The 27284-nt window shown below is 42.5% G+C and overlaps 1 protein-coding gene across 2 annotated transcripts; it reads right to left on the bottom strand.

Annotated features, from left to right (window-relative positions):
• Positions 1-22107: 22107 nt before the first annotated feature.
• On the bottom strand, positions 22108-26708 carry LOC132394588 (uncharacterized). Of its 2 annotated transcripts, none has more exons than XM_059970911.1 (3): positions 26583-26708; positions 24293-25981; positions 22108-22762 (listed from the first exon to the last, which is right to left on the bottom strand). In XM_059970911.1, the coding sequence occupies exons 2-3, from the start codon at positions 24929-24931 to the stop codon at positions 22337-22339; spliced, it is 1065 nt and encodes a 354-aa protein (XP_059826894.1). In that variant the 5' UTR covers positions 24932-25981; positions 26583-26708; the 3' UTR covers positions 22108-22336. The 2 variants fall into 2 exon arrangements, with proteins under 2 accessions (XP_059826894.1, XP_059826895.1); XM_059970912.1 differs by lacking the exon at positions 26583-26708 and adding an exon at positions 26108-26510.
• Positions 26709-27284: the final 576 nt, after the last annotated feature.

Genomic DNA, 27284 nt, shown 5'->3' with positions numbered 1-27284 from the left:
TACCCTTGCACTAAGGAGTCAATATTTAGAAAGTTAAAATCTCTCATTTGGAAAGTTAAAATCTGTAACAACCCTATTATTATTTCACCACTCAAGAATCTGCCTCCCTATCTACTACTCGATGTTTCTGCTCCTATTGAGGGGTCTATGAAAAACACCCAGTAGAGTCATTGCCCCTTTCCGGTTTCTGACTTCCACGCATACTGACTCAGTAGATCATCCCTCCATGACTTCCTCATTTTCTGCAGTCATGACACTATCCCTGATTAGCAATACCATGCCTCCCCCCACCTCTTTGACTTCCTCTCTGTTCTTTTAGAAACATTTAAAGCCTGGCACACTCAGCAGACATTCCTGGTCCTGAGACATCCAAGTCCCTGTAATGGCCACAACATCACAGTTCCACGTATTGACCCATGCTCTAAGTTCATCCTCCTTGTTTACAATGCAGCTTGCATTAAGACAGACACATCTCATATGCCTATCCTTCCTCATAAACTCCTTATAAACTGTCTCTACTTGTGCTCCAACATCCCCATCCTCTCCCTCTTCACTTCAGTTCCCACCTCTGTGCAAATCTAGTTTAAATCTTCCCCAATAGCATTAACAAACCTCCCCACCAGGATATTGCTCTCCCTCGGATTCAAGTGCAACCCATCCTTTTTGTACAGGTCACACCAGCCCTAGAAAAGGTCCCAATGATACAAAAATCTGAATCCCTGCCTACAGCCACACATTTATCCTCCACCTATTCCTATACTCACAGTTGCATGGCACAGGCAGTAATCCCAAGATTACTACCCTAGATGACCTGCTTCTCAACTTCCTTCCAAACTCCCTGTATTCTACTTTTAGGACCTCCTCCCTTTTTCTACCAATGTTGTTGTTACCCATATGTATCAGTAAGCTGGAAGCCAGCTGCTGCTTCAAAATTAATGCATCATCAAAGACAAGGGGTCATAGGTGGAGACTAGTTGAGGGGAGATTTCAGACAAACGTCAGGAAGCATTTCTTTACACAGTGAGTTGTGGGCACATGATACAAACTACCTAGTGAGGTTGAGAGTACTGTCTTAGTTGCCTTCAAATCTAAACTTGATATTTATTTCAACATGTCTGAATAGGAATTTGGCAAGCTTTATTGGGCTGAATAGAAACATAGAAAACCTATAGCACAATACAGGCTGTTCGGCCCAAACATCTGTGCTGGAAATGTCCCTACCTTGGCTTTACCTGTAGCCCTCTATTTTTCTAAGCTCCATGTAGCCATCCAGGAGTCTCTTAAAGGACCCTATCGTATCCGCCTCCATCACCGTCGCTGGCAGCCCATTCCACACACTCACCACTGTCTGTGTGAAAAAACTTATCCCTGACCTCTCCTCTGTACCTGCTTCCAAGCACCTTAAATCTATACCCTCTCGTGTTTCATACCCTGAGGAATAGCCTCTGACTATCCACATGATCAATGCCTCTCATCTCGTACACCTCTATCAGGTCACCTCTCATCCTCCGTCACTCCAAGGAAAAAGGCCAAGTTCACTCAAATTATTCTCATAAGGAATGCTCCCCAATCCAGACAACATCATTGTAAATCTCCTCTGCACCCTTTCTATGGTTTGCACGTCCTTCCTGTAGAGAGACGATCAGAATTGAGCATGGTACTCCAACTGGGATCTGACCAGGTCCTGTATAGCTACAACATTACCTCTCAGCTCTTAAACTCAATCGCACGACTGATGAAGGCCAATACACTGTATGCCTTCTCAACCACAGAGTCAACCTGCATAGCAGCTTTGAGTGTCCTGTGGACTCAGACCCCAAGATCCCTCTGATCCTCCAGACTGCCAAGAGTCTTACCGTTAATACTATATTATTATACCAAAATGAATCACCTCACACTTATCTGGGTTAACTCCATCTGCCACTTCTCAGTTGCATCCTATCAATGTCCTGCTGTAACCTCTGACACCCCTCCACACTACCCACAACACACCCAACCTTTGTGTCATCAACAAATTTACTAACACATCCCTCCACTTCCTCATATAGGTCATGTATAAAAATCACGAAGAGTAGGGGTCACAGAACAGATCCCTGAGGCACCCCACTGGTGACCGACCTCCATGCAGAATATGACCTATCTACAACCACTTTTTGCCTTCTGTGGGCAAGCCAGATCTAGATCCACAAAGCAATGTCCCCTTGGATCCCATGCCTCCTTACTTTCTCAATAAGTCTTGCACAGGGTACCTTACCAAATGCCTTGCTAAAATCCATATATAATACATCTACGGCTTTACCTTCATCAATGTGTTTTGTCACATCCTCAAAAAATTCAATCAGGCTCGTAAGGCACAACCTGCCTTTGACAAAGCCGTGTTGACTGCTCCTAATCATATTATATCTCTCCAAATGTTCATAAATCCAGCCTCTCAGGATCTTCTCCATCAACTTACCAACCACTGAAGTAAGACTCACTGGTCTATAATTTCTTGGACTATCCCTACTCCCTTTCTTGAATAAGGGAACACCATCCACAACCCTCCAAATCCTCTGGAACCTCTCCTATCCTCATTGATGATGCAAAGATCATCGCCAGAGGCTCAGCAATCTCCTCCCTCACTTCCCACAGTAGCCTGAGGTACTTCCTGTCTGGTCCTGGTGGCTTATTCAACTTGATGCTTTCTAAATGCTCCAGCACATCCCTTTCCTTAATATTTATGTGCTCAAGCCTTTCAGTCCACTGCAAGTCATTCCTACAATTGCCAAGATCCTATTCCATAGTGGATACTGAAACAAAGTATTCATTAAGTACTTCTGCTATTCCCTCCAGTTCCGTACATACTTTTCCCCTCTCACACTTGATTGGTCTGATTTGCTCACGTCTTTTCCTCTTGCTCTTCACATACATGTAGAATGCCTTGCGGTTTTCACTGTTAGGATGAACAATTGGGCTAAGAAGTAGCAGAAGGAGTTCAAATCAAATAAGTGTGAGGTGCTTCATTTTGGTAGGTCAAATATGATGGCAGAATATAGTATTAATGGTAAAACTCTTGGCAGTGTGGAGGATCAGAGGGATCTTGGGGTCCGAGTCCATAGGACACTCAAAGCAGATGTGCAGGTTGACTCTGTGGTTAAGAAGGCGTACGGTGTATTGGCCTTCATCAATCATGGAATTGAATTTAGGAGCTGAGAGGTAATGTTGCATCTATAGAGGACACTGGTCAGACCCCACTTGGAATACTACGTTGAGTTCTGGTCAGCTCACTACAGGAAGGATGTGGAAATCATAGGAAGGGTGCAGAGGAGATTTACAAGGATGTAACCTCGATTGGGGAGCATGCCTTATGAGGATAGGTTGAGTGATCTTGGCCTTTTCTTCTTGGAGTGATGGAAGATGAGATGTGACCTGATGGAGGTGTATAAGATGATGAGAGGCATTGATTGTATGGATAGTCAAAGGCTTTTTTCCAGGGTTGAAATGGTTGCCACAAGAGGACCCAGGTTTAAGGTGCTGGGGAGTAGGTACAGAGGAGATGTCGGGGTAAGTGTTTTACTCAGAGAGTGGTGAGTGTGTGGAATGGGCTGCCGGCAAAGGTGGTGGAGGTGGATACGATAGGGTCTTTTAAAAGACTTTTGGACAGGTACATGGAGCTTAGTAAAATAGAGGGCTACAGGTAAGCTAGTAATTTCTAAGGTAGGGACATGTTCGGCACAACCTTGTTTTGTTTCTTATGTTTTTCTAAGCTCTTTTCTTCTTGACTAGATTATCAACAGCCTTTGTACACCACGGATCTTGTACCCTACCATCCTTTCCATCTCATTGGAATGTACCTTCTCAGAACCCCACGTAAATATCTCTTGAACATTCTCACTATCTCCAACCTGCTCTCCCACTGAGAGACCTGACACCTGACCAGGTTCATTTCCCAATACCAGATCAAGTATAGCTTCTCTTCTTGTAGGCCTATCTACATATTATGTCAAGAAACCTTCCTGGATACACCTAATAAACTCTACCCCATCTAAACCCCTCACTCTAGGGAGATGCCAATCAATTTTTGGGAAATTAAAATCTCCCAACACAACATCCCTGTAATTATTACTCCTCTCCAGAATCTGTCTCCCTATCTACTCCACTATGTCCCTGTTAATATTGGGTGGTTTATTTAAAAACACCCAGTAGAGTTATTGACCCCTTCCTGTTACTAACTTCCACCTGCAGAGACTCCATTGACAGCTCTTCCATAACTTTCTCCTTTTCCGCAGCCATGACACTATCTCTGATCAACTGTGCTATGCTCCCACCTCTTTTGCCTCCCTCCCTATCTTTTCTGAAACACCTAAAGCCTGGCACTTGGAGGAGCCATTCCTACCCCTGCACCATCCAAGTCTCTGTAATGGCCACAATACTATAGCTCCAATTAAATCCACTCTCATCTGCTTTATTCATAATACATCTCGCATTAAACTAGACACATCTCAAACCATCAGTCTGAGTGCAACCCTTTTCTGTCACCTGCCTATCCTCCCTTTTGCTTTGTCTCCAAGCTTTCTCTATTTGTGAGCCAACCTCCCTTTCCTCTGTCACTTCAGGTCAGTTCCCACCCTCCAGCAATTCTAGTTTAAACTCTCCCCAGCAGCCTTAGCAAACCTTCCTGCCAGGATATTGGTCCTCCTGGGATTCGAATGCAACCCTTCCGTTTTGTACGGTCTCTACAGTTTACAGAGAAAGGTACGAAAACCAGAACAAAGCAGAACAATTAAAAGATGGAGTAACCTGTGTTTCTGTGTGTCTTGTTATGGAGAAGTCAGAGGAGAATGGCCTGACTTGTTCAAGCTGACAGGAAGGTGTCAGTAATTTAAATCACCACCTGTTACAACAGTACTGTGTAGGAGGGCATCTCTGAACGCACAATACGTTGAACCATGACGTGGATGGGCTGCAGCGGCAAACGAACACGAGCATATACTCAATGGCCACTGTGTTAGCCACTAGAGGTACCTAATAAAGCGGCCAAGGAATGTATGTAGTCTCTTTGCAGACCGTCACGTGTTCAGGTGTTTGCCTGGTTGTTACACAGGACCCCGTCCCTCAGTATCCAGTGTCCACAGGACTCTCGCCGGTAGCCTTTCCCACAATTCACTTGCGGTAGCTGTGCTTGTGCGCAGGACCACCGGGCTTCAGGGCGTCCCTGGATAAATATTCCAGCCGGCAGTATTTACTTACGGACACCTCATTGCACCAGAAGTCGAAAATTTTCTGGATAGACTGAATTATTTCCTCCGTCGAGTTGAAGATCTTCGAGCAGATCTTGATGTCTGCCTCGGTGTGTGTCCATGGAACCAGTCAGCACGTGAATTCAGTTGCATTGCTCCTCAAAATGAAAAGAGGTGGGGTTGGCGTCTCATCTTCATCACAGCCGGTTGAAGGGCAGTGTGTGCTTGCAGTGAGACTCAGACCATGCAGGAAGAATCGGGGGGAGAGGAGTACTCTCACTGCCAGCAGGTGACGTCTTGATGCTTATTGATGAGTTTTGGTGAAGAGACATTCTGCCACAGGGTTATGACAGCCCGCTCGAAGAACCTCTTACAGGATTCCCTGTGTTTTTCTCCTGCAGTATCTGCAGGGATCTCTGTGCTGACCATGCCTGATAGGCTGTGGTCAGAATAACATGGTCAATCGACTTTAATGCTGGGGCATAACCCACCAGTAAAATGCAAGACTCCAACTTAAATCCTCCTTTACATCTGAATTATCACCGGCGTACGCCCGGTTCTCAGGCGATTGTGCTAACACCTCACCAGAGCAGAAAATAAAATTTAACGGGTCCACCTAGAGCTGTGGAATGTCTGTGATTGTGTATGGTAAGGACTTGTAAATATATGCTCCTTAGTTAGATTTTCATGTAAAAGGTTTCACCGATACCTGCATCCTCTTGCCTGCAGCGTCTGTTGGTCTCCGGTGATGTGTTTCCTATGTAGACCGCAAGAGCGCTGAACACAATGACTCCAGCCGCTTATCATATGACTCCGATAGCACAGTGTGGATGGCACGGTCCGAGTAGTTAATCACCCGATCCACCGGAAGTCTCATTGCAGTTCCCTTAAGGGGTACCTTTGCTCCGGCAAGGACAGCGGAGTGATCAATAAGGAGCTGTAAGGTACCCTTGAGAGACAAAGTCTGGAAAGCAAGTTTTGCTGCTCCAAGTTCCCCCTGAGCTGACCACCAGCTGGCGTGCTGAATTAAAAGTAATTTTTAAAACTACAGTTGCAAGAATTATTCAAAAGAATAAACAAGAGTGTTGGAAACAATGAAGCCTTCAGACCGCAACTGTGGAAGAGAAATAGAGCTAAATTTCACCCTTCGAGCACGCTGCTCTGAATTCATTTCTGTGGCTGCAGATTCTATTCAGAAATTCTGGAAAGGTGTTTTCACTTGTGGAAATACTGGTTTTCTCGCATTCGCATGTCCACTCCCACTTTACTGGCATCATTCCAAATTCATTCCAAATTCATGTCAAACCTGTATTATCCACTGCAACGTGAAAATATCCAAACAAAAAAGGTGAATACCGTATGCATATTTTGATAACAAATGTACTTTGAATTGAAGTGTTGCAAATTATTTTGAAACTGAAGCATTTCCAATACTGGTAATAGCAACAGAGAATGCAGAGAACCGGTCAGGCAGCAACTGTGGAAAGAGAAACTTTACTAAGTCTTTTGTTCGGGAAATTTCAGTTATTTTGTGCAGCGTTCGCTGTGTACTGTGTATTGCAAAGATAAGTTTGTAGTCAGAGGGTGTGGTGTGGCTCTGTGTAGAAGAAATAACATTAAAGTGTTGGAAAGAGATGACATAGGATCGGAAGGTGTAGAGTCTCCAAGGGTCGAGTTAAGAAATTGCAAGGGTAAAAGGACACTATTGGCAGGTGTATACAGGCCTAAAAACAGCAGCTGGGATATGGAATACCAGTTACTGCAGCAGATAGAAAATGCATGTTAAAATTGCAATATCATGACAATCATTGGGGATTTTAAAATGAAATTGGATTGGAAAAACTTGGTCAGTACTTGACCTGAAGAGAGTGTTTGAAGAATGTCTAAGGGATGGCTTTTCAGAACAGCTTGTAGGAATAGGCCTGTGGAGTCACAAATTGGTTTGTCAGGTGCAAACCTCTGTGATAGGAGGAAAACAGCACCTTTCAGTGCAAAGCCTCGCAATTGGATTGTAACTTCAGGATCACTACTCAGAGGGTAGCAATCTCAGGATTGATGCCTGCGCCACATGCTCGCATGTACAAGAATAGCATGATCAGGCCTATTAATGAGACTGGTGTTGAGGGAGGGATTCTGATTCCTGGATCACTGGGGCCTCTTCTGGCGGAATTACGACCAGTACAAAACAGACAGGTTACAACTGAACCCAAAGGAGTCCAATATCCTATCGGGTATATTTAGTAGAGCTGTTGGGGAGAGTTTAAACTAATTTGGCAGTGGGATGAGAACAGGGGTGATAGGGGTGAGGAAGGAGATACAGAAATGAAACAAAGATAGCATGCCATGGAGATTATAGGAAGAACGGGCAGGAGATAAGGCTTAATTAAATCCAGAGGAATGAGTTGCAGGGCACTAGAGATGTGTTGCAGTTAAAACAGAAAGCAACAAATACTGGACTGAGTGAGTTATATTTGGATGCATGCAGTACAAATAAAAATTGGACGGTCCTGAAATTGTGCTGCAGATTGGCAAATATGACATTGTGCCCATCTCTGAAACTTGACTAAAGGATGGCTGCAATTGGGTGCCGAATGTCGAAAGATATCCCGTGAATCAAAAAGATAGGTTAGTAGTCAGAGGGTGTGGTGTGGCTCTGTGTAGAAGAAATAACATTAAATCATTGGAAAGAGATAACATAGGATCGGAAGGTGTAGAGTCTCCAAGGGTTGAGTTAAGAAATTGCAAGTCTAAAAGGACATTATTGGCAGGTGTATACAGGCCTCCAAACAGCTGCCGGGATATGGAATAACAGTTACAGCAGCAGATAGAAAATGCATGTAAAAATTGCAATATCATGTTAATCAGTGGGGATTTTAAAATCAAATTGGATTGGAAAAACCAGGTCAGTACTTGTCCTCAAGAGAGAGGTTGAAGAATGTCTAAGGGATGGCTTTTCAGAACAGCTAGTTGGAATAGGCCTGTGGAGTCACAAAGTTGTTTCAGGTGCAAACATTTGTGAGGGGAGGAAAACAACAACCGCTTTAAACAGAAAAAGGGAACCTGCAGTTCATGTCTTTGGTAAAAGATAACAAATACTCTGTGGCAAGATCAACAGGAACAAAGCATGAAATCGACGATGAGTTTGGCAAGAGCCAGAGTAAAATGTGAATGTTCACTCTGTACAATGCAAACCATCGCAATTGTGTAGTAATTTCAGGATTACTATCCAGAGGGTAGTAACCTCAGGATTGCTGCCTGTGCCACATGCTAGCGAGTGCAAGAATTGCATGATCAGTCCTATTCACGTGTGGCTGAGAGACTGGTGGAGAGGGCAGGGCTTCTGATTCCTGGATCATTGGGGCCTCTTCTGGGAGTGGAACGACCTCTCCAATGACGATGGATTACAACGGAACCTGAAGGGATACAATATCCCAGCGGCACATGTTACAGACCTGTTAAATAGGGTTTAAACTAATTTTGCAGGGCTATCGGAACTGCAGTGATCAGGCTGAGGAATGGAAAAACAGAATCAAGTTAGTGATCGCATGGGACTGAGATTATAGAAAGAACAGGCAGGAGATGAAGCTGAATCAAACCAGTGGCATTAGCTACAGGGCAATAGAGGTGTTGTGCAGTTAAAACAGAAAGCAATTAACACTGGACTAAAACTGTTGTGTTTGAAAATATGCAGCATATGTAAAAAAAATCAACGTTCTTGAAACTCAGCTACAGATTGAGAAATATGACAATGTGGTCATCTCTGATGCCATCGGGAGCTGAACATCCAAGGTTGTTCTGTGTATTGCAAAGATAAGTTTGTAGTCAGAGGGTGTGGTGTGGCTCTGTGTAGAAGAAATAACATTAAATCGTTGGAAAGAGATGACATAGGATCGGAAGGTGTAGAGTCTCCAAGGGTTGAGTTAAGAAATTGCAAGGGTAAAAGGACACTATTGGCAGGTGTATACAGGCCTCCAAACAGCAGCCGGGATATGGAATACCAGTTACTGCAGCAGATAGAAAATGCATGTTAAAATTGCAATATCATGATAATCATTGGGGATTTTAAAATCAAATTGGATTGGAAAAACCAGGTCAGTACTTGACCTGAAGAGAGTGTTTGAAGAATGTCTAAGGGATGGCTTTTCAGAACAGCTTGTAGGAATAGGCCTGTGGAGTCACAATTTGGTTTGTCAGGTGCAAACCTCTGAGAGAGTAGGAAAACAACACCTTTCAGTGCAAAGCCTCGCAACTGGATGGTAACTTCAGGATCACTACTCTGAGGGTAGCAATCTCAGGATTGATGCCTGCGCCACATGCTCGCATGTACAAGAATAGCATGATCAGGATTATTAATGAGACTGGTGTTAAGGGAGGGATTCTGATTCCTGGATCACTGGGGCCTCTTCTGGCGGAATTACGACCAGAACAAAATGGACAGGTTACAACTGAACCCAAAGGAGTCTAATATCCTATCAGGTATATTTAATAGAGCTGTTGGGGAGAGTTGGCGGAGGGATGAGAACAGGGGTGATAGGGGTGAGGAAGGAGATACAGAAATGAAACAAAGATAGCATGCCATAGAGATTATAGGAAGAACGGGCAGGAGATAAGGCTTAATCGAATCCAGCGGAATGAGTTGCAGAGCACTAGAGATGTGTTGCAGTTAAAACAGAAAGCAACAAGTACTGGACTGAGTGAGTTATATTTGAATGCATGCAGTACAAATAAAAATTGGATGGTCCTGAAATTCTGCTGCAGATTGGCAAATATGACATTGTGCCCATCTCAGAAACTTGGCTAAAGGATGGCTGCAATTGTGTGCTGTAAGTCCAAGGATGTCCCATGTATGAGAAAGATAGGTTAGTAGTCAGAGGGTGTGGTGTGGCTCTGTGTAGAAGAAATAATATTAAATCATTGAAAAGAGATGACATAGGATCAGTAGGTGTAGAGACTCCAGGGGTTGAGTCAAGAAATGACAAGGGTAAAAGGACCCTATTGGCAGGTGCATACAGGCCTCCAAACAGCAGCCGGGATATGGAATACCAGTTACAGCAGCAGACTGAAAATGCAAGTTAAAATCACTATATCATGATAATCCTTGGGCATTTTAAAATGAAATTGGATTGGGAAAATCAGGTCAGTACTTGTCCTCAAGAGATAGTTTTAAGAATGTCAGTAAGAAGGTCAGTACTTGTCCTAAAGAGATAGTTTTAAGAATGTCTTTTCACAACAGCTTGTAGAAATAGGCCTGTGGAGTCACAAAGTCGTTTGTCTCCAGAATGAACAAACAGGTTCATTCAAATCAGTGGGTGGATGGTCTGGAGTGTCTAATGTGCAAGGCCCTGTGAGGGGAGAAAAACAACAATTTGTTTAAACAGAAAAAGGAAACCTGCAGTTCATGTCTTGGGTAGAAATGACAAAATACACTTTGGCAAGATCAGCAGGAAAGAAAGCATGAAATTGATGGTGAGTTTGGCAAGAGCCAGAGGAAAATATGAATGGTCCCAGCATTCAGTGCAAATCCTTGTAATTGGATCGTAACTTCAGGATCACTACTCAGAGGGCTGTAACCTCAGGATTGATACCTGCGCCACTTGCTAGCGTGTACAAGAATAGCATGGTCAGGACTATTAATGAGACTGGTGTAGAGGGAGTGCTCAGATTCCTGGATCACTGGGGTCTCTTCTGGGAGAAGTGCGACCAGTACAAAAAGGACAGGTTACAACTGAATGCAAAGGGGTCCAATATCCTAGCGGGTACATTTAATAGAGCTTTTAGGGAGAGCTTAAACTAATTTGGCAGGAGTATGGGAACCAGAGTGATAAGGCTGAGGAATGGGAAAACAGAAACAAATCAAAGATAGCATGCCATAGTATTTATAGAATGAATGGGCAGGAGATAAGGCTTAATCAAATCCACTGGCATGAGTTATAGGGCAATAGAGGCATGGGTCAGTTAACCCATGCAACCTGTTCATATTTTATACCTTCACTGTGTGGTCCAGGTCAATTTGGCTCGGCCCAAGAATCCCTCATAAGAAGCGTTCATACCAACTTTTGAACCAGAGATCTATTTAGAATGTATACCTAGCCTATCTGACATTAATAACTGGGTGATTAATCCTTAATTAATGTTTCAGAGATCTAAAATCCATTTGAATAGAGACAGGTGAAATTTGACCCGGGACAGTCTCAACGTACAAAAATTGGTAGTCCCTGGACAAAATTATAAAATTTTTAAATACTTTCATTTTTGCTCATTTTGGGTCACATTAGGAACTGTCGTCAAGTTTCGGCTAAAAAAAATGGCATTTAGATTGTTGTTAACTGCTGTCAAATGTTAAAACAGGTCACATTTGACCAGAACAGTATGTAAGGGTTAAAACAGAAAGCAACAAATACTGAACTGAGAGTGTTATATTTGGATGCATGCTGTACAAGGAAAAAATAGACAATTTTGAAATTCAGCTACAGATTGGCAAATATGATGTTGTGGCCATCTTTGAAACTTGGCTAAAGGATGGCTGCCATTGGGAGCTGAATGTCCAAAGATATTTGGTGTATCAGAAAGATAGGTTAGTAGGCAAAGAGGGTATGGTGTGGCTCCGTGTATAATATTAAATCATTGGAATGAGTTGACATAGGATTGGTAGGTGTAGAGTCTCCAGGGGTTGAGTTAAGAAATAATAAGGGTAAAAGGACCCTAATGGCAGTTGTTTACCCGCCTCCAAACAGCAGCTGGGATATAGATCGCAAATTACAGTAGCATGTCAGAAAGACAATGTCATGATAATCGCTGGGGATTTTAACATGAAAGTGGATTGGGTAAACCAGATCAATACTAGACCTCAAGAGAGAGAATTTGTAGAATGTTGAAGGAATGGCTTTTTTGAACAGCTTGTTGTTGAGCCCACTGATGGACTGGCTGTGTTCGATTGGGTATTGTTGAATGATCCTGAGGTGATAAAGAGAGCTTAAGTTAAGGAATGCTTAGGGAACAGTGGGCACGATATAATAGAGTTCAAACTGAAATTTAAGAGGGAAAAAGTAAAATCCAATGCGTCGGTATTTCAGTGGAATAAAGGAAATTACAATGGCATGAGAGGGGAAGTGGCCGAAGTTGACTGGAATGGGATATTTGCAGGAACGACAGCAGAGCAGTAATGGCTGAAGTTTCTGCGAAAAATGAGAGAAGTACAAGACAGATATATCCCAAATAAGAAGAAATTTTCAAAAGGAAGAAGGACACTACCCTGTCTGACAAGCGAAGTCAGTGCCAAAGTAATAGCAAATGAGAGGACCTACAAGGAAGGCAGAGCTGGTGGGAAGATAGAGGATTGAGAAGCTTTTAAAAACTTGCAGAAGGTAAACAAGTAGGTCATTTGGAAGGAAAAGATGAATTATGAGGGAAGCTGGTGACTAATATCAAAGAAGATACTAAAAGCTTTTTTAAGTATATAAAGGGTAAAAGAGAGCTGAGGGTAGATATAGGACAAATACAAAATGGCACTGGAGATATTGCAATGAGAGATTCGGAGCTGACAGAAAAACTGAATGCCTATTTAGCAACAGTCTTCACAGCGGAAGATACCTGCAGTATACCAGACATTCATCAGTGTCAGGGAAGTGAAGTTTGTGCCGTGAAAATTAGGACTCGGAAGATGTTCTGTTATCTTAATGGTCTGAGCGTGAATAAATCTCCTGGACCTGATGGAATGCATCTTCAGGTTCTGAAAGTGGTAACTGGAGGGATTGTGGAAGCATTAACAATGATCTTTCAATAATCGATAGATTCTGCCATTGTACCAGAAGACTGGAAAATCGCAAATGTGGGAGGGAGAAGAACAGAAACTATAGACTATATACAGTCATTCGGAAGTTGTTGGAATCGACTGTTAGGGATGAGATCATGGAGTACCTGGAGGCAGACAACAAGATAGGCCAAATCCAGCATGGTTTCCTGAAAGTGTGCCTGACAGACCTACTGCAATTTTTTGAGAAAATTACAAAGATAGACAAAGAAGATGCAGTAGACGTGGATTTTCAGAAGGCCTTTGACAAGGTGCCGCATATGAGGCTGCTTAGCATGCTAACAGCTTAAGGAATTGCAGGGTATTTACTGGAGTGGGTGGAGCATTGGCTAGTCAGCAGAAAACAGAGAGTGGAAATAAAAGGATCCTATTCTGGCTGGCTGCCAGTTACCAGTGGAGTTCCACTGGGGTCGGCGTTGGGACCGCTGCTGTTTACAATGTATGTCAGTGATTCGGACTATGGGATTAATGGATTTGTGGCTAAATTTGCTGATGATACAAAAATAGGTGGAGGAGCGAGTAGTGTTGAGGAAACAGAGAGCCTGCAGAGAGACTTAGATAGTTTAAGGGAATGGACAAAGAAGTGGCAAATGAAATACAATGTTGGAAACTGTATGGTCATGCATTTTGGTGGAAGAAATAAACGGGCAGACTATTGTTTAGATGGGGAGAGAATTCAAAATGCAGAGATGCAAAGGGACTTGGAAGTCCTTGTGCAAGATACCCTAAAGGTTAACCTCCAGGTTGAGTCGGTTGTGAAGAAGGCAATTGCAATGTTGGTATTCATTTCTAGAGGTACAAAATATAAGAGAAGGGATGTGATGTTGAGGCTCTATAAGGCATTCATGACACCACACTTGGAGTATTGTGTGCAGTTTTGGTCTCCTTATTTTACAAAGGATCTACTCACAGTGGAGATGATGCAGAGAAAATTCACGAGAATGATTCCAGGAATGAAAGGGTTACCGTATGAGGAACATCTGGCAGTTCTTGGGCTGTATTGCCTGGAGTTCAGGAGAATGAGGGGGATCTCTTAGAAACGTTCTGTATGGTAAAAGGCCTGAACAGATTAGATATGGCAAAGTTATTTCCCATGGTAGGGGATTCTGGGACAAGAGGCCATGACTTCAGGATTGAAAGACGTCCTTTTAGAACTGAGATGTGGAGGAATTACTTTAGTCAGAGGGTGGTAAATCTGTGGAATTTGTTATCACGAGCAGCTGTGGAGGCCAGGTCATTGTGTGTATTTTTGGTAGAGATAGATAGGTTCTTGATTAGCCAGGGTATCAAAGGGTATGGGATAAATGAGGTGGAGTGGAATGACTGGAAGAACTGAATCAGCCCATGATTGAATGGCAGAACAGACTCAATGGGCCGAATGACCTACTTGTGCTCCTATATCTTGTGGTCTTATGGTTTTAATTTTGTCTCCCCGTCTGGTAATATTCAGTTTGTTTCAATACTCTGCTTCCTTCCCCGGGTTGTGAGAATGTCGAACTCTCTTCCACCAGCCAGTTCGCACCAAGTATGAAGAACCAGCAGCGTTATACCATTTATTTTTTAGCTTGTGCTGTAAATGCACCTTATTGGTACTAGTATTATATTTTATGTTGTGTGTGAGTTATATGTACTGTGTGGTACATTGGTATGCAAGAACTTTGTTTCGTTTACCATGTCGGTTGGTGGGTGTAGGGTGGAAACTGGAGCTGCAGGGGCTGGTACCAGACCTCAGACCAAGTCAGGAATCAGAAGGTTGAGCATGGTGTGACTTATGTCCTGAGCTGTGTATATTTCAATGCAAGAAATATTGTAAGAAAGGAAGATAATATTGTAGCCATTAGAATCAGAGGGGCAAGACAGGCAGCTCAGTATTCCGAGGTTCAATTTTTTATAGGCAACAGAGTGGCAACAATTTAGAGGAACAAATTTGAGGTGTTACAAATCAGCAACAATGAATATATGATTTGAGACAGTTTTTTATAACAAATAAAACATTTATTAAACACTGCTAAAAAAACCTCGAAAGTAAACAAATGACTAACTTAACCGGAAGTCAACCGCGAAACGGCATCTCGAACAGTTCTTAAAGCGAGAATGCGAGAACAGTTCTTAAAGCGGTAATACAAGAACAGTTCTTAGAAGTAGTAATGTGACACTTCAAAGTTTTACCCAGTTGCTTAGGAGAGACTTTTCTTGAAATAATCGGTGTGTTCCTTTGTGACGTTACTGCTGATCCTCGACAAAGTATGCTATTCCCTGGAGAATTTACGATCAAAGGAAATAAAATGGCACTGACCTTCCTTTGCTGAGACTTTGTATCCAGCCCTCTACTCCCTTTTGGCAAAGCAGGAGTTATCATGGATACTCGTTCCTAATTCCTCGTGCGAAGACTAAACAAAGGTAGAATCTGCTCCACAGCCGACATGAACTTTCTTCGATCTTTCAGCTTCCCGAACATCGACGAATCTTCACTCTTCAACTTGACTTTAACTGGCAGTATTACAGCAAAGCTGCTGGCAATAACCTTTTACTTAAGACAGAAAATAAAATTCCACTTTTAAAAGAAACAGTATCGTAATATCGGAATACGCAGCAACAAGGAGTCAGTGGCGAACTGCCCCCATCACAGGGAGGGGTTCTCCTTTTATACCCGGTTTTAAAAACTATCACATGACTTCTCACTGGCAGAAAATTGATGCCACTCCACCATCACAAGACCATTACCTCATGTCCAGCACAGCTTCAATTACATCATGGTTATGTGACAGGTACGAGATACCCACAGTTATGTAACAGGAGAGAGGTTGCAGACTGTTGCAAGAAAACTAAGATTGTTATCATAGGTGCTCCACATATTGACTGGGACTCCTGTAATGCAAAAGAACTAGGTGGGATAGAGTTTGTGAAACATATTCAGGGAAGTTCCTTGATCAGTATATAGAACTCCAATGAGAGAGTGCATGATATTTGACCTGCACTTAGGGAAGGAGACAGGGCATGTGACAGAATATTGTGTGGGGGAACACATTACATATAATGATCACAATAGCATTAGTTTCAAAGTGAATATAAAAAAGGTAGGTTTGGTTCACCAGTTGAGATTCTAAATGGAAGAAGAGACAATTTTGTTGGTATAAGAAAGGATGTGGTAAATGGGAAATGCAACAGGCTGTTTTCTGTCAAAGGCCTACTTGGTGAGAGGGGGGCCTTCCAAAGTGAAAAATTAAGAGTACAAAGGTTTGTGCCTGTCAGAATTAAAGGCAAAGATAACAGGTTTAGGGAACTATGGTTTTCAAGAGACATTTCAAGAGATAGGCAGGGAAGAACAAAAGAGGTAGTTATGAACGATACGAAATGCAAAGGGACACGGAAGGAACGAATCAGGAGGGCGAAACGAAACACGGGGCAGCCCCAGCAGAAAAGGTGAAGGGGGATCCAAAGGGATTCTACAAGTATATTAAGAATAACATTATGGCATGCTTTCAAATTGGTCTTCTGGAGGATGAGATTGTTAATGGATTTTACTGTATCTGTATTTACTCGATAGATGGTTCAAAAGAATATACAAGTGACGAAAAATAGCGTTGAGTTAATTTGACCCTATGCAGATGTGGTAAACCATGTATACCTGTCTGGATACACCCCTCTGCTGACTGCTCCTGTGGCTTCTCCCACAGAACCCTGTATAAAGGTGATTGGGGCACTGCTCTTCCCACAGTCTCCAACATGGTCGGGCCTGTTCTCGCTGTTAATAAAAGCCTATCATTTTGCACTCTACTTCCAGTCTCCTAGAGTTATTGATAGTGCATCAACAGATTAAAGAGAAGGAGATGTTTGGTGACTTAAGGAAAATTAGGGTAGACAAATCTTCAGGACATTACAAGGTGTTCCCTTGGACCCAATGGGAGGCAGTGCAAAAATTACAGGGGCCCTTGCAGAGACTTATATATCATGCTTAGCAATAGGTGTCGTACAGGAGGATTGAAAGATAGTTAATGTTCTCCTGGTGTTTAAAAACAGCTCAAAATAAAAACCTGGAAATTAGCGGGCAGTGAGCCAGGTGTCAGAAGTGGGAAAGTTATTAGATGGTATTCTAAGTGATCGGATATATGAGCATTTGGATAGACATAGGACCATGAGACCATAAGACATAGGAGCAGAATTAGGCCAACTGGCCCATCGAGTTTACTCCGCCATTCAATCATGGCTGATCCTTCTCAACTCCAGTTCCCAGCCTTCTCGCCATAACCTTTGATGCTGTGTCCAATCAAGAACCTAATCAATCTCTGCCTGAAATTCACCCAACGACCTGGGCTCCACAGCTGCAGGTGGCAACAAATTCCACAAATTCACCACCCCTTTGCTAGAGAAATTTCTGTGCATCTCTGTTTTGAAAGGGCACCCCTCTGCCCTGGGGCTGTGCCCTCTTGTCCTAGACTCTCCCACCATGTCAAACAGCCTTTCCACATCTACTCTGTGTCAGCCTTTCTACATTCCAAATCTTTCAATGAGATTCCCCCCTCATTCTTCTGAATTCAATTTAGTACAGATCCAGAGCCATCAAACGTTCCTCGTATGATAAATCTTTCATTCCTGGAATCATTCTTGTGAGCCTCCTCTGGACCCTCTCCAATGCCGGCACATCCTTTCTAAGATGTGGGACCCAAAACTGTTCACAATATTCAAGATGAGGCCTCACCAGTGCCTTATAAATTCTGAGAATCATATCTTTGCTCTTGTATTTAGACCTCCTGAAATGAATGCTAACATGGCATTTGCCTTCCTCACCACCGACTCAACCTGCAAGATAACCTTCAGGGTGTTCTGCACAAAATCTCCCAAGTCCCTTTGCATCTCAGATTCCTGGATTTTCTGCCATTTAGAAAATAGTCCACACATTTATTTCTACTACAATATATTTTTTAACATTGGATTTCATTTGCCAATTTCTTGCCCATTCTTCTAATCTATCTAAGACCTTCTGCATCCTCCCTCTTTCATCAACACTACCTGCTCCTGCTCCTGCTCCAATCTTCATATCATCTGCAAGCTTGGCAACAAAGCTCTAATCCATCATCTAAATCATTTATATACAGCGTAAAAAGAAGTGGTCCCAACACCAACCCCTGCGGAGAGCCTCTAGTCACTGGCAACCAACCAGAAAATGATCCTTTTATTCCCACTCATTGAATCCTACCAATTAGCCAATGCTCTAACCATGTTAGTACGTTTCCTTAACTTGGTAAGCAGCCTCATGTGTGGCACTTTATGAAAGGCCTTCTGGAATTCCAAAAATACAACATTCACTACATCTCCTTTATCTATCCTACTTGTAATCTCCTCAAAGAATTTCAACAGGTTCGGCAGGCCGGGCTTTCCCTGAAGGAAACCATGCTGACATTCTACTAACTTGTCCTGCGTCACCAAGTACTCTGTCACCTCATCCTTAACAATTGACTCTAACATCTGTCCAACCACTAACAGTTCCCAGGCTAACTGGTCTGTAATTTCCTTTCTGCTGCCTTCCTCCTTTCTTAAAGAGTGGAGTGACATTTGCAATTCTTCAGTTCGCTGGCACCAAGCCAGAGTCCAATGATTTTTGAAAGATCATTTCTAGTGCCACCACTATCTCTAACACTACCTTTTTCAGAAACCTAGGGTGCAGTTCATCTAGACTGGGTGACTAATGGACCTTTAGATCTTTCAGCTTTTTGAGCATCTTCTCTCTTGTAACAGTAACTGCACCTCTTCTCTTCCTTCACACACTACAACATCAGACTACTAGTGTCTTCCACAGTGAAGACTGATGCAAAACACTCATTTAGTTCATCAGCAGTCTCCTTGTCCCCATTATTATTTCTCCGGCCTCATTTTCGAGCTGTTCGGTATCCATTCTCATTTCTTTTTATTTGAATATACTCAAAAAACGTTTATTATTCACTTTGATATTATTTACTCACTTGCTTTCATATTTGCATAGAACATAGACATAGAATATAGAACAGTACAGCACATTACAGGCCCTTTGGTCCACAATGTTGTGCTGACCCTCAAACGCTACCTGCCATATAACGCCCCACCTTAAATTCCTGCATATACCTGTCTGATAGTCTCTTAAACTTCACTAGTGTATCTGCCTCCACCACTCACCCAGACAGTGCATTCCATGCACCAACCACTCTCTGAATAAAATACCTTCCTCTCATATCCCCCTTGAACTTCCCTCCCTTTACCTTAAAACCATGTCCTCTTGTACTGAGCAGTGGTGCACTGGGGAAGAGGCACTGACTATCAGCTCTATCTATTCCTCTTAATATCTTGTACACCTCTATCATGTCTCCTCTCATCCTCCTTCTCTCCAAAGAGTAAAGCCCTGGATTATGATCTCTGATCATAATCCATACTGTCTAAGCCAGGCAGCATTCTGGTAAATCTCCTCTGTACCCTTTCCAACACTTCCACATCCTTCTTTTTTTTGTAATTTATTTTTTATTGAAGTTCATCATCAAACAATCATTTCCGCAAGATGTATTTCAGACATTGTACATATATATCATAAAATCATATATATCACAAAACTCCACAAAGCATTTGTCTGAGGTATACACTTATAGAAAAGATCGGAAAGAAAAAAACAAGCAAAAGGAAAAAAACTATGAATAACTAGGGAGTGATCTTTTTTACAACATATTCATTGATTTGTGAGAATAAAATCAGGCCTATGAGGTATTATGTAGTTAAATAATTTTTCCCAGTATAAATCAAATTGTTCCAGCTTATGATTAACAGATGCTGTTACCTTCTCCATTTTGTAAATTTCCATTGTAATTTCCATCCATACATTTAAAGTTGGACTCTCCTGTGATAACCATTTCCTAGTAAGAGTCTTTTTACCAGCCACCAACAGTATATTCATTAAATATTTATCTCTTTTCAACCATTCTTGAGGCATATGTCCAAAATATATGGTCTTACTTTCTAAGGGTATTTCACATTTAAAGATATCAAGTAGGGCATTGTATATCCCCTCCAATAGTTTTTGATAACAGGGCAGTCCCAAAAAATATGATATTGATTTGCATTTTGATTTCCACAATTTCTCCAGCAAACAGGGAGTTTACTATGATAATTGGCTTTCTGAGAGGGTGTAATAAAATATTTTATCAAGTTTTCCCATCCAAATTCCCTCCATTTCTGTGAATTGGTACACTTCCGTTGATACCTCCATATTACTGTTCATTCTTCCTCAGATATAATTATCTCTCCTTCCTTCTCCCATTTTGTTTTAATGTATGAAGTCAAATGTACCAGAATGGTGGTAGAAACGTAATAGACTGAGGGGTGATTTGATAGAGCTATACAAAGTTATAAGATGTATAAATAGGTTAAATGCAAGCAAACTGTTTCCACTGAGGTTGACTGAGACTATCACTAGAGGCCATTGGTTAGGGATGAAAGGGAAAAATTAAGGGGAAAATGAGTGGAAACACAGAGGGTCATAATAGTGTGGAATGAACTGGCAATCCCCTGAGCCCATCTAACCCATGCTGAACTATTTACTATCCACACCTATCGCCCACAGCTCTCCATATCCCTACATTCCCTAACTTCTCTTAATCATTGAAATTGAGCTTGCACACATCACAACACTTCCGCTGCCAGGTTCACAATTTTTGTTTAAAACAGTTGTTGTTATTCTCCCCTCACAGGGCCTTGCACCTGGGAAACTCCAGGCCCTTTACACATTGATTTGAGATTAGATTTCTCCCTGCTCATTCATTGAAGGGACTACCACTTTGTGACTCCACAGGTCTATTTCTACAAGTTGTTCTAAAAATCCACCACTTAGACATTCTACAAACTCTCTCTCTTGAAGTACAGTACTCGCCTGGTTTTCACAATTAACTTTCATGTTAAAATCCCCAACTATTTACATGATATTGCCTTTCTGACATGGCTTTCCATTTGCTGCTGTACTTTCCCGGTTGCTTCCCGGCTGCTGTTTGGAGGCCTGTATACACCTGCCAACAGAGTCCTTTTACCCTTGCCATTTCCTGACTCAAACCCTGGAGATTCTACACCTTCCAATCTCATGTCATCTCTTTCCAATGATTTAATGTTATTTCTTCTACACAGAGCCACACCACACCCTATGACTACTAACCTATCTTTTTGATACACGGGATATCTTTCGACATTCAGCACCCAATGTCAGCCATCCTTTGGCCAAGTTTCAGAGATGGACACAATGACATATTTGCCAATTTGCAGCAGAATTTGAGGACCGTCCATTTTTGTTTATACCGCGTGCATTCAAATATAACACTTTTAGTCCAGTATTTGTTGCTTTCTGTTTTAACTGCAACTTCTTCCGCTGGACTGGACTGAGCCTCATCTCCTGCCCGTTCTTTCAATAATCTCTATGGCACGCTATCTTTGTTACATTTCTATATCTCCTTCCTCAGCCCTATCACCCTGTTCTTATCCTTCCACCAAATTAGTTTACTCTCTCCCTTACAGCTCTATTAAATGTACCTGCTAGGATATTGGACCCCTTTGGGTTCAGTTGTAACCTCTCATTTTGTACTGCTCGTACTTCCCCCAGAAGAGGCCCCAGTGATCCAGGAATCTGAAGCCCTCCCTCAACACCAGTCTCATTAATAGTCCTGATCATACTATTCTCGTACATGCTAGCACATGGCACAGGCATCAATCCTGCGATTACAGCAGCAGATAGAAAATGCATGTTAAAATTGCAATATCATAATAATCATTGGGGATTTTAAAATCAAATTGGATTGGGGAAATAATGTCAGTACTGGACTTTTGCAGGGAACTGTAGCTGGAATTCAGGAAGTATACCCTGCCTTGTTGAGTTGTGGTCGATCATTGACGTCTCCAAAATGGTGATTAAGATGACGCCTCATTGTGATATTGTCAACCGTTGGTGTAACAGCAAAACAAAAATCTGAAATCAAACCAAGCCATTGCCACCAGCTTATGACCCCAGAGATAGAGTTGTTCTACCTGCTTGACTCACTCTCGGCTCCAAATACATGTGTGTTCCAAAGAGTCTAATCAATATTTGATTCTTTATTAGTAATTAGAAAACATACAATACTGATGAAATATTAAGTGATATTAAGCAGTCAGCAAAAACATGAACTCTGCGTTTCCAAGCTATAACATACAAAGGAACAGCATGATACTTATTCCATTTGCTTTTACCACCACCTCACTAACGTGACTACTTATTATAATAAAGATAATTAACGTGCAGCACAGAAAACACGGCTCCTACAGTTGGTTATGCTGAACTTTCACTGGGGCCAGCTTCATCAGCGTTTGTATCTCTTGTTTGGTTAGAGTTTGGTTCACCCTGGTTAGCTTGGTTAGAGTTCAGTTCACCTTGGTTAGAGTTCGGATCACCCTGGTTAGACTTTGGTTCACCTTGGTTAGAGCTCTGTTCACCTTGGTTATGGTTCTGTTCACCCTGATCAGATTTGCGTTGTTTCAGTTTTGAAATTAGCTGATTGGCCTCGTCGTTTGCAGTCTCTGCCATTAACTTCCCCAAGTCTTCTGTCATCTTGTTCCATTTCTTCTTTTCCAAAGATTGTTGATACTTGAACTTGTAATATCCCTCCTCAGTACAGTCACAATAAGTCCATCTCGGAATGAATTTTACTAATACCAGTAAGAACACAGATAAAACCAGTATAATGCTACCAATTTTCTGTCAAGATATAAAAAAACAAGAAGCTTATAAACAGATATTGAGCTTGTGCAGCTGCTGCAATTGATCAGGTATTTTTTTCAATGAGGTCATCTATTGCTCCAATACTCATTCCCTGTACTAAATCCATATCATATTAATCCATTCTAATCTAAAGAAAGCCATCAATCACTGCTTTGTACGCACTCAGAGTGAGCCAGGTACCAACTGGTGAAGAACTGCAAACTGTCACTACCCTCAAACTAAAGAGCTTCTCACTTTGTATTTACTTTGAATGCCCACAAGAAAATGAATGTCTGGGTATGAGAGGTTGGAGGTGTTGTGAACAGTGTGGAGGGGTGTCAGAGGTTACAGCGGGACATCGATAGGATGCAAAACTGGGCTCAGAAGTATAAGATGGAGTTCAACCCAGATAAGTGTGAGGTGGTTCATTTACATGGGTCAAATATGATGACAGAATATAGTATTAATGGTAAGACTCTTGGCAGTGTTAAGGATCAGAGGGATCTTGGGGTCCAAATCCATAGGACACTCAAAGCTGCTGTGCACGTTGACTTGGTTAAGAAGGCAAACGGTGCACTGGCCTTTTCAACCGTGGGATTGAGTTTAGGAGCCAAGAGGTAATGTTGCAGTTATATAGGACCCTGGTCAGACCCCACTTGGAGTACTGTGCTTAGTTCTAGTTGCCTCACTACAGGAAGGATGTGGAAACCATAGAAAGGGTGAAGAGGAGATTGAGAAGGACGTTGCCTGGATTGGGGAGCATGCCTTATGAGAAAAGGTTGAGTGAATTCATCCTTTTCTCTTGGAGCGACGGAGGATGAGAGGTTACCTGATCGATGTGGATAAGCTGATGAGAGGCATTGATTGTGTGTATAGTCATTGGCATTTTCCCAGGGCTGAAATGGCTAACAAGAGAGGGCACAGGTTTAAGGTGCTTGCAAGTAGGTACAGAGGAGATGTCAAGGGTAAGTTTTTTACGCAGACAGTAGCGAGTGCACGGAATGGGTTGCCGGTGACGGTCGTGGAGGCGGATGCAACAGGGTCTTTTAAGAGACTCCTGTATAGGTACACGGAGTTCGGAATAATACAGGGCGATGGGTAAGCCTAGTAATTTCTAAGGTAGGGACATGTGACATGTATATCCTTACATAATAAATTTACTTTGAACTTTTGAACTTTGACCTTTGCCGACTGCGATGCCCTTCGACACTAACCCCATTTCCCTACATTTATTCCGTATCCCCTTACTCTATTCGTTTGTACGTACTTAAATTTAACTATTTACGTCTCATCTAGCACCTCTTTCCAAAATTTCACCACCATTTTGTGGAAAGCCAATCGTTCAAATCACCCTGTAAATGTCTCCTTCTCACTTTAAACCTGTGCAATCATTTCTATGTCAGTTCTGGGCGCTTTCTCGCATCTGAATTATGATGTGCCGGGGCGGTAACGGCGCGGATAGATCCACTGGCCAGAGTCCTGCACTGTTATAATCGCAGACTTTAAGCAATATCTGACGATACTCACCCGGGACCAGAAGCAACGCTCGCGCAGAGAAGACGAAGTTTCGAGGCTGCAAAACTCTTTGCATGTCTGATGGCCGTGCGTCCGGTTGACTGAAGGGGCGAAATAACAGGCGACATAGTCCCCATCCAGCAGTAAAATAACAACCCATATGACAGATGGGATCGATATTTGCATCAGTGTGTTAAATACAAAACAAACTTGGTTGAAGGTGTTCCAGCAACAACAGCATCCATTGTTACTTTGCGACTGTGAATCACACTTTGGGCAAGAAGTGCACTTTCTACAATCGCAACATTCAATGTACGTTTCACTCTTGAGAAATCGTTTGCACTTTCCACACTCGGGACATCCACTGCACCTTCCACACTTGGGACATGGTCTGCACGTTCCACACTTAAACATTCGCCGCGAACGGGGTACCATCATCATACTGATGAGAAGGAGGACGACTGTGGGTACACTAAAAGCAAGATCCGAATGGATAGCGTTCCATTCCGGATCACAGGGACATGGGCTGTTTTTCTCCACCAGATACTCTAGTCCATACAGAACTGCTGTTAATGCTGTATTGCCGATGACGTTCAAAGCGGCGGGAAGCAGGTTCGAAAAGAGTTCTTTTAGGTCTGGCCACTGATCCATCGCAGTCACACAGTTCTCTGGCTCTCACACTCTTAGTAAAGCAACCGTCACAGCAATGGGTGCGGAGATGTGCAGGAGTTCTTATTTAATCCGCAGTAGGGGAGGTTACGGAAGGGTTGTTGGAAACTCCTCAGTAAGTTTCTGAACACGCCTTCCTTAATACAGATTCCTGCCCTTGATAAAATATACATTATGCATTGTGCTTCACTTTATCTATATTCAGTATGTCGTTCGGCCTAAATGTTGAAGGTGTAATTGGTTCTGTACATTTGTAGTGTCAGCGCCTCTGGCTTCGGGTCACTGTTACCACTCACGTTTTTGCTTCTGGCCAAGGAAGAAATTTCCAGTGTTTAGTCCCTCAAAGTCTAATGCGGAAGGAGGTTCAACGGTAGACCGATATGTGTCCCCAGGAACAGCCCTTAGATCAGGCTACTCGTTTGAACCCTTGCATTCTCCTGCAGACCTTCCTTGCAAACCTCCCGTGCTGTGTTGTTAGTGTGACTGCCAGCGGGCTTCTTCTTGCTAAACATTCTTGCCTTGCTCTGTTACCTGCATGGTAACTGACTTCACCAGTGCTTGATTATTCTGAATATTTAAGCTGTGAATTGTGCTTTTCCTCACTCAGTCTATTAGCCAATTGATCGTGTGTCTGTCTTGTAATCCAGTGCGCTTTCCTTTCGAATGTGTTTTTTTTTCTTTTGCTTTGCCTTGCAATTTTTATATTGTGGACCGGTTTGATTTTAGAACTTTTGATTCAGTCTGTTGTGTTTTTTGGAATTGCTTGCCGGCTACTCTGTTACTCTTGTTTTACTTCTGTCCGGCTTTCTGATTTAGATTATTGCCTGTGTTTTGGAACTGTGCTGGAAAGGCAAAATATCCCTGTAGTACTTGCCTGGGTATTCATTCCGGCCTCTCGTGTGATCTCTACATCACCGTTCATTTCTCATTCATCCTCTTGGGGACAGTGGTAGAGTTCCGGACTGTCACGCCGGAGACAGCTTCAGAGATAAAATCTACCAGTATTGTTATTTTGTATTGCTGTCATGGAACCTGTGGAATATCGACATAATTGGCTTCGCACAACATTTGTCTTTGGATTACAAACATTTTGCATTAATTAACTTGAGAATTGAACTGAACTTTTCTTATATACCATCTTAAGACTGTATTACTTACCACCTAAGCTTGAAGAAGTTTGGGGATCTATATATTTACATCTATATATACATAACGCCGTTAACTCTTGACTTATCTGGTTTAAGTTGCTCTATGATGTAGTTACTGCTCTGAGACTGTCAAGCCCATCAGGCCAGTCAGTGACTCTGACTTTCAGAACGGATTCTGGAGGGAAGGCTCCCTCCTATTGCCATCCAAGTGAGGTATTTGTGCTTTTTGCTGAGTGCTATCAATGAGCCAATCTGCCAAGCACTCCGTGTAAAGACCATAGGGCATAGGAGCAGAATTAGACCATTCAGCCTTTCGAGTCTGGTCCGCCATTCCATCATGGCAAATCCTGGATCCCATTCATTCCCATAACCGTTGATAACCTGACCAATCAGGAAACTACCAATTTTCGCCGTAAATATACCCACAGCTGAACATTCCTCTCTCTAGCTCCACTGCTCTCTGGCTTAAAAAAAATCGTCCTTACCTCTGTTCTAAAGGGTCGCCTCTCAATTGCGAGGCAGTGTGCTGTAGTTCTGGACACGCCCACCATCGGAAACATCCTCTCGACATTCACCTTATCTAGCCCTTTCAACAGTCGGTAGGTTTCAATGAGATCCCCCGCATTCTTCTAAATTCCATGTCTAAACCTTTCAAACGTTTCACATATGTTAACCCCTTCATTCCCAGAATCAGCCTCCTGAACCTCAGAGGTCAGAGATCGACTGGCCGCTGCAATTGTGTAGATCAGAAGTGAAATCTAAGTGGATCGGGTTCACGGGATAGCGGAGAGAAAACATGGGATTAAAGTGGGGAAAGAAATACATTAGAGAAAATATTGACTTTATTTGCCACATGCACTGTACATCGAAACGTTCAGTGAAATCCATCACTTGAGTCAATGACCAACACAGTCCCAGGATGTCCCAGGAGCATCCCGCAAGTGTCGCCAGGCTTCCGACACTGACATAGCATGCCCACAACGTACTAACCCTAACCCGTACAGAGGTTAAGGAGCAGATATATAGCTAAGGTGCCTAAGACTTTTGCACAGTACGATGCTGATTGTATGTGTTATACTGTACTGCTGCCGCTAAACAAACACACAAATAAATTTCATGAAATTCCGTGCCTCTTTCAACCCGGCTGTATCGTCAGTATATTTCTCATTTCTGTTTTACACTTTCTG

This window comes from Hypanus sabinus, chromosome 5, assembly GCF_030144855.1.
Source record: "Hypanus sabinus isolate sHypSab1 chromosome 5, sHypSab1.hap1, whole genome shotgun sequence".
Taxonomy (NCBI): domain Eukaryota; kingdom Metazoa; phylum Chordata; class Chondrichthyes; order Myliobatiformes; family Dasyatidae; genus Hypanus; species Hypanus sabinus.
This window is presented reverse-complemented; position numbering and strand designations above follow the sequence as displayed.

Coding starts and splice junctions, on each gene's coding strand:
- LOC132394588 (XM_059970911.1), bottom strand. CDS start 24,931: ATGGATCAGTGGCCAGACCTAAAAGAACTCTTTTCGAACCTGCTTCCC. Junction 22,763..24,292: donor AGCGTTGCTTCTGGTCCCGG/GTGAGTATCGTC, acceptor ATATCTTGACAG/AAAATTGGTAGCATTATACT.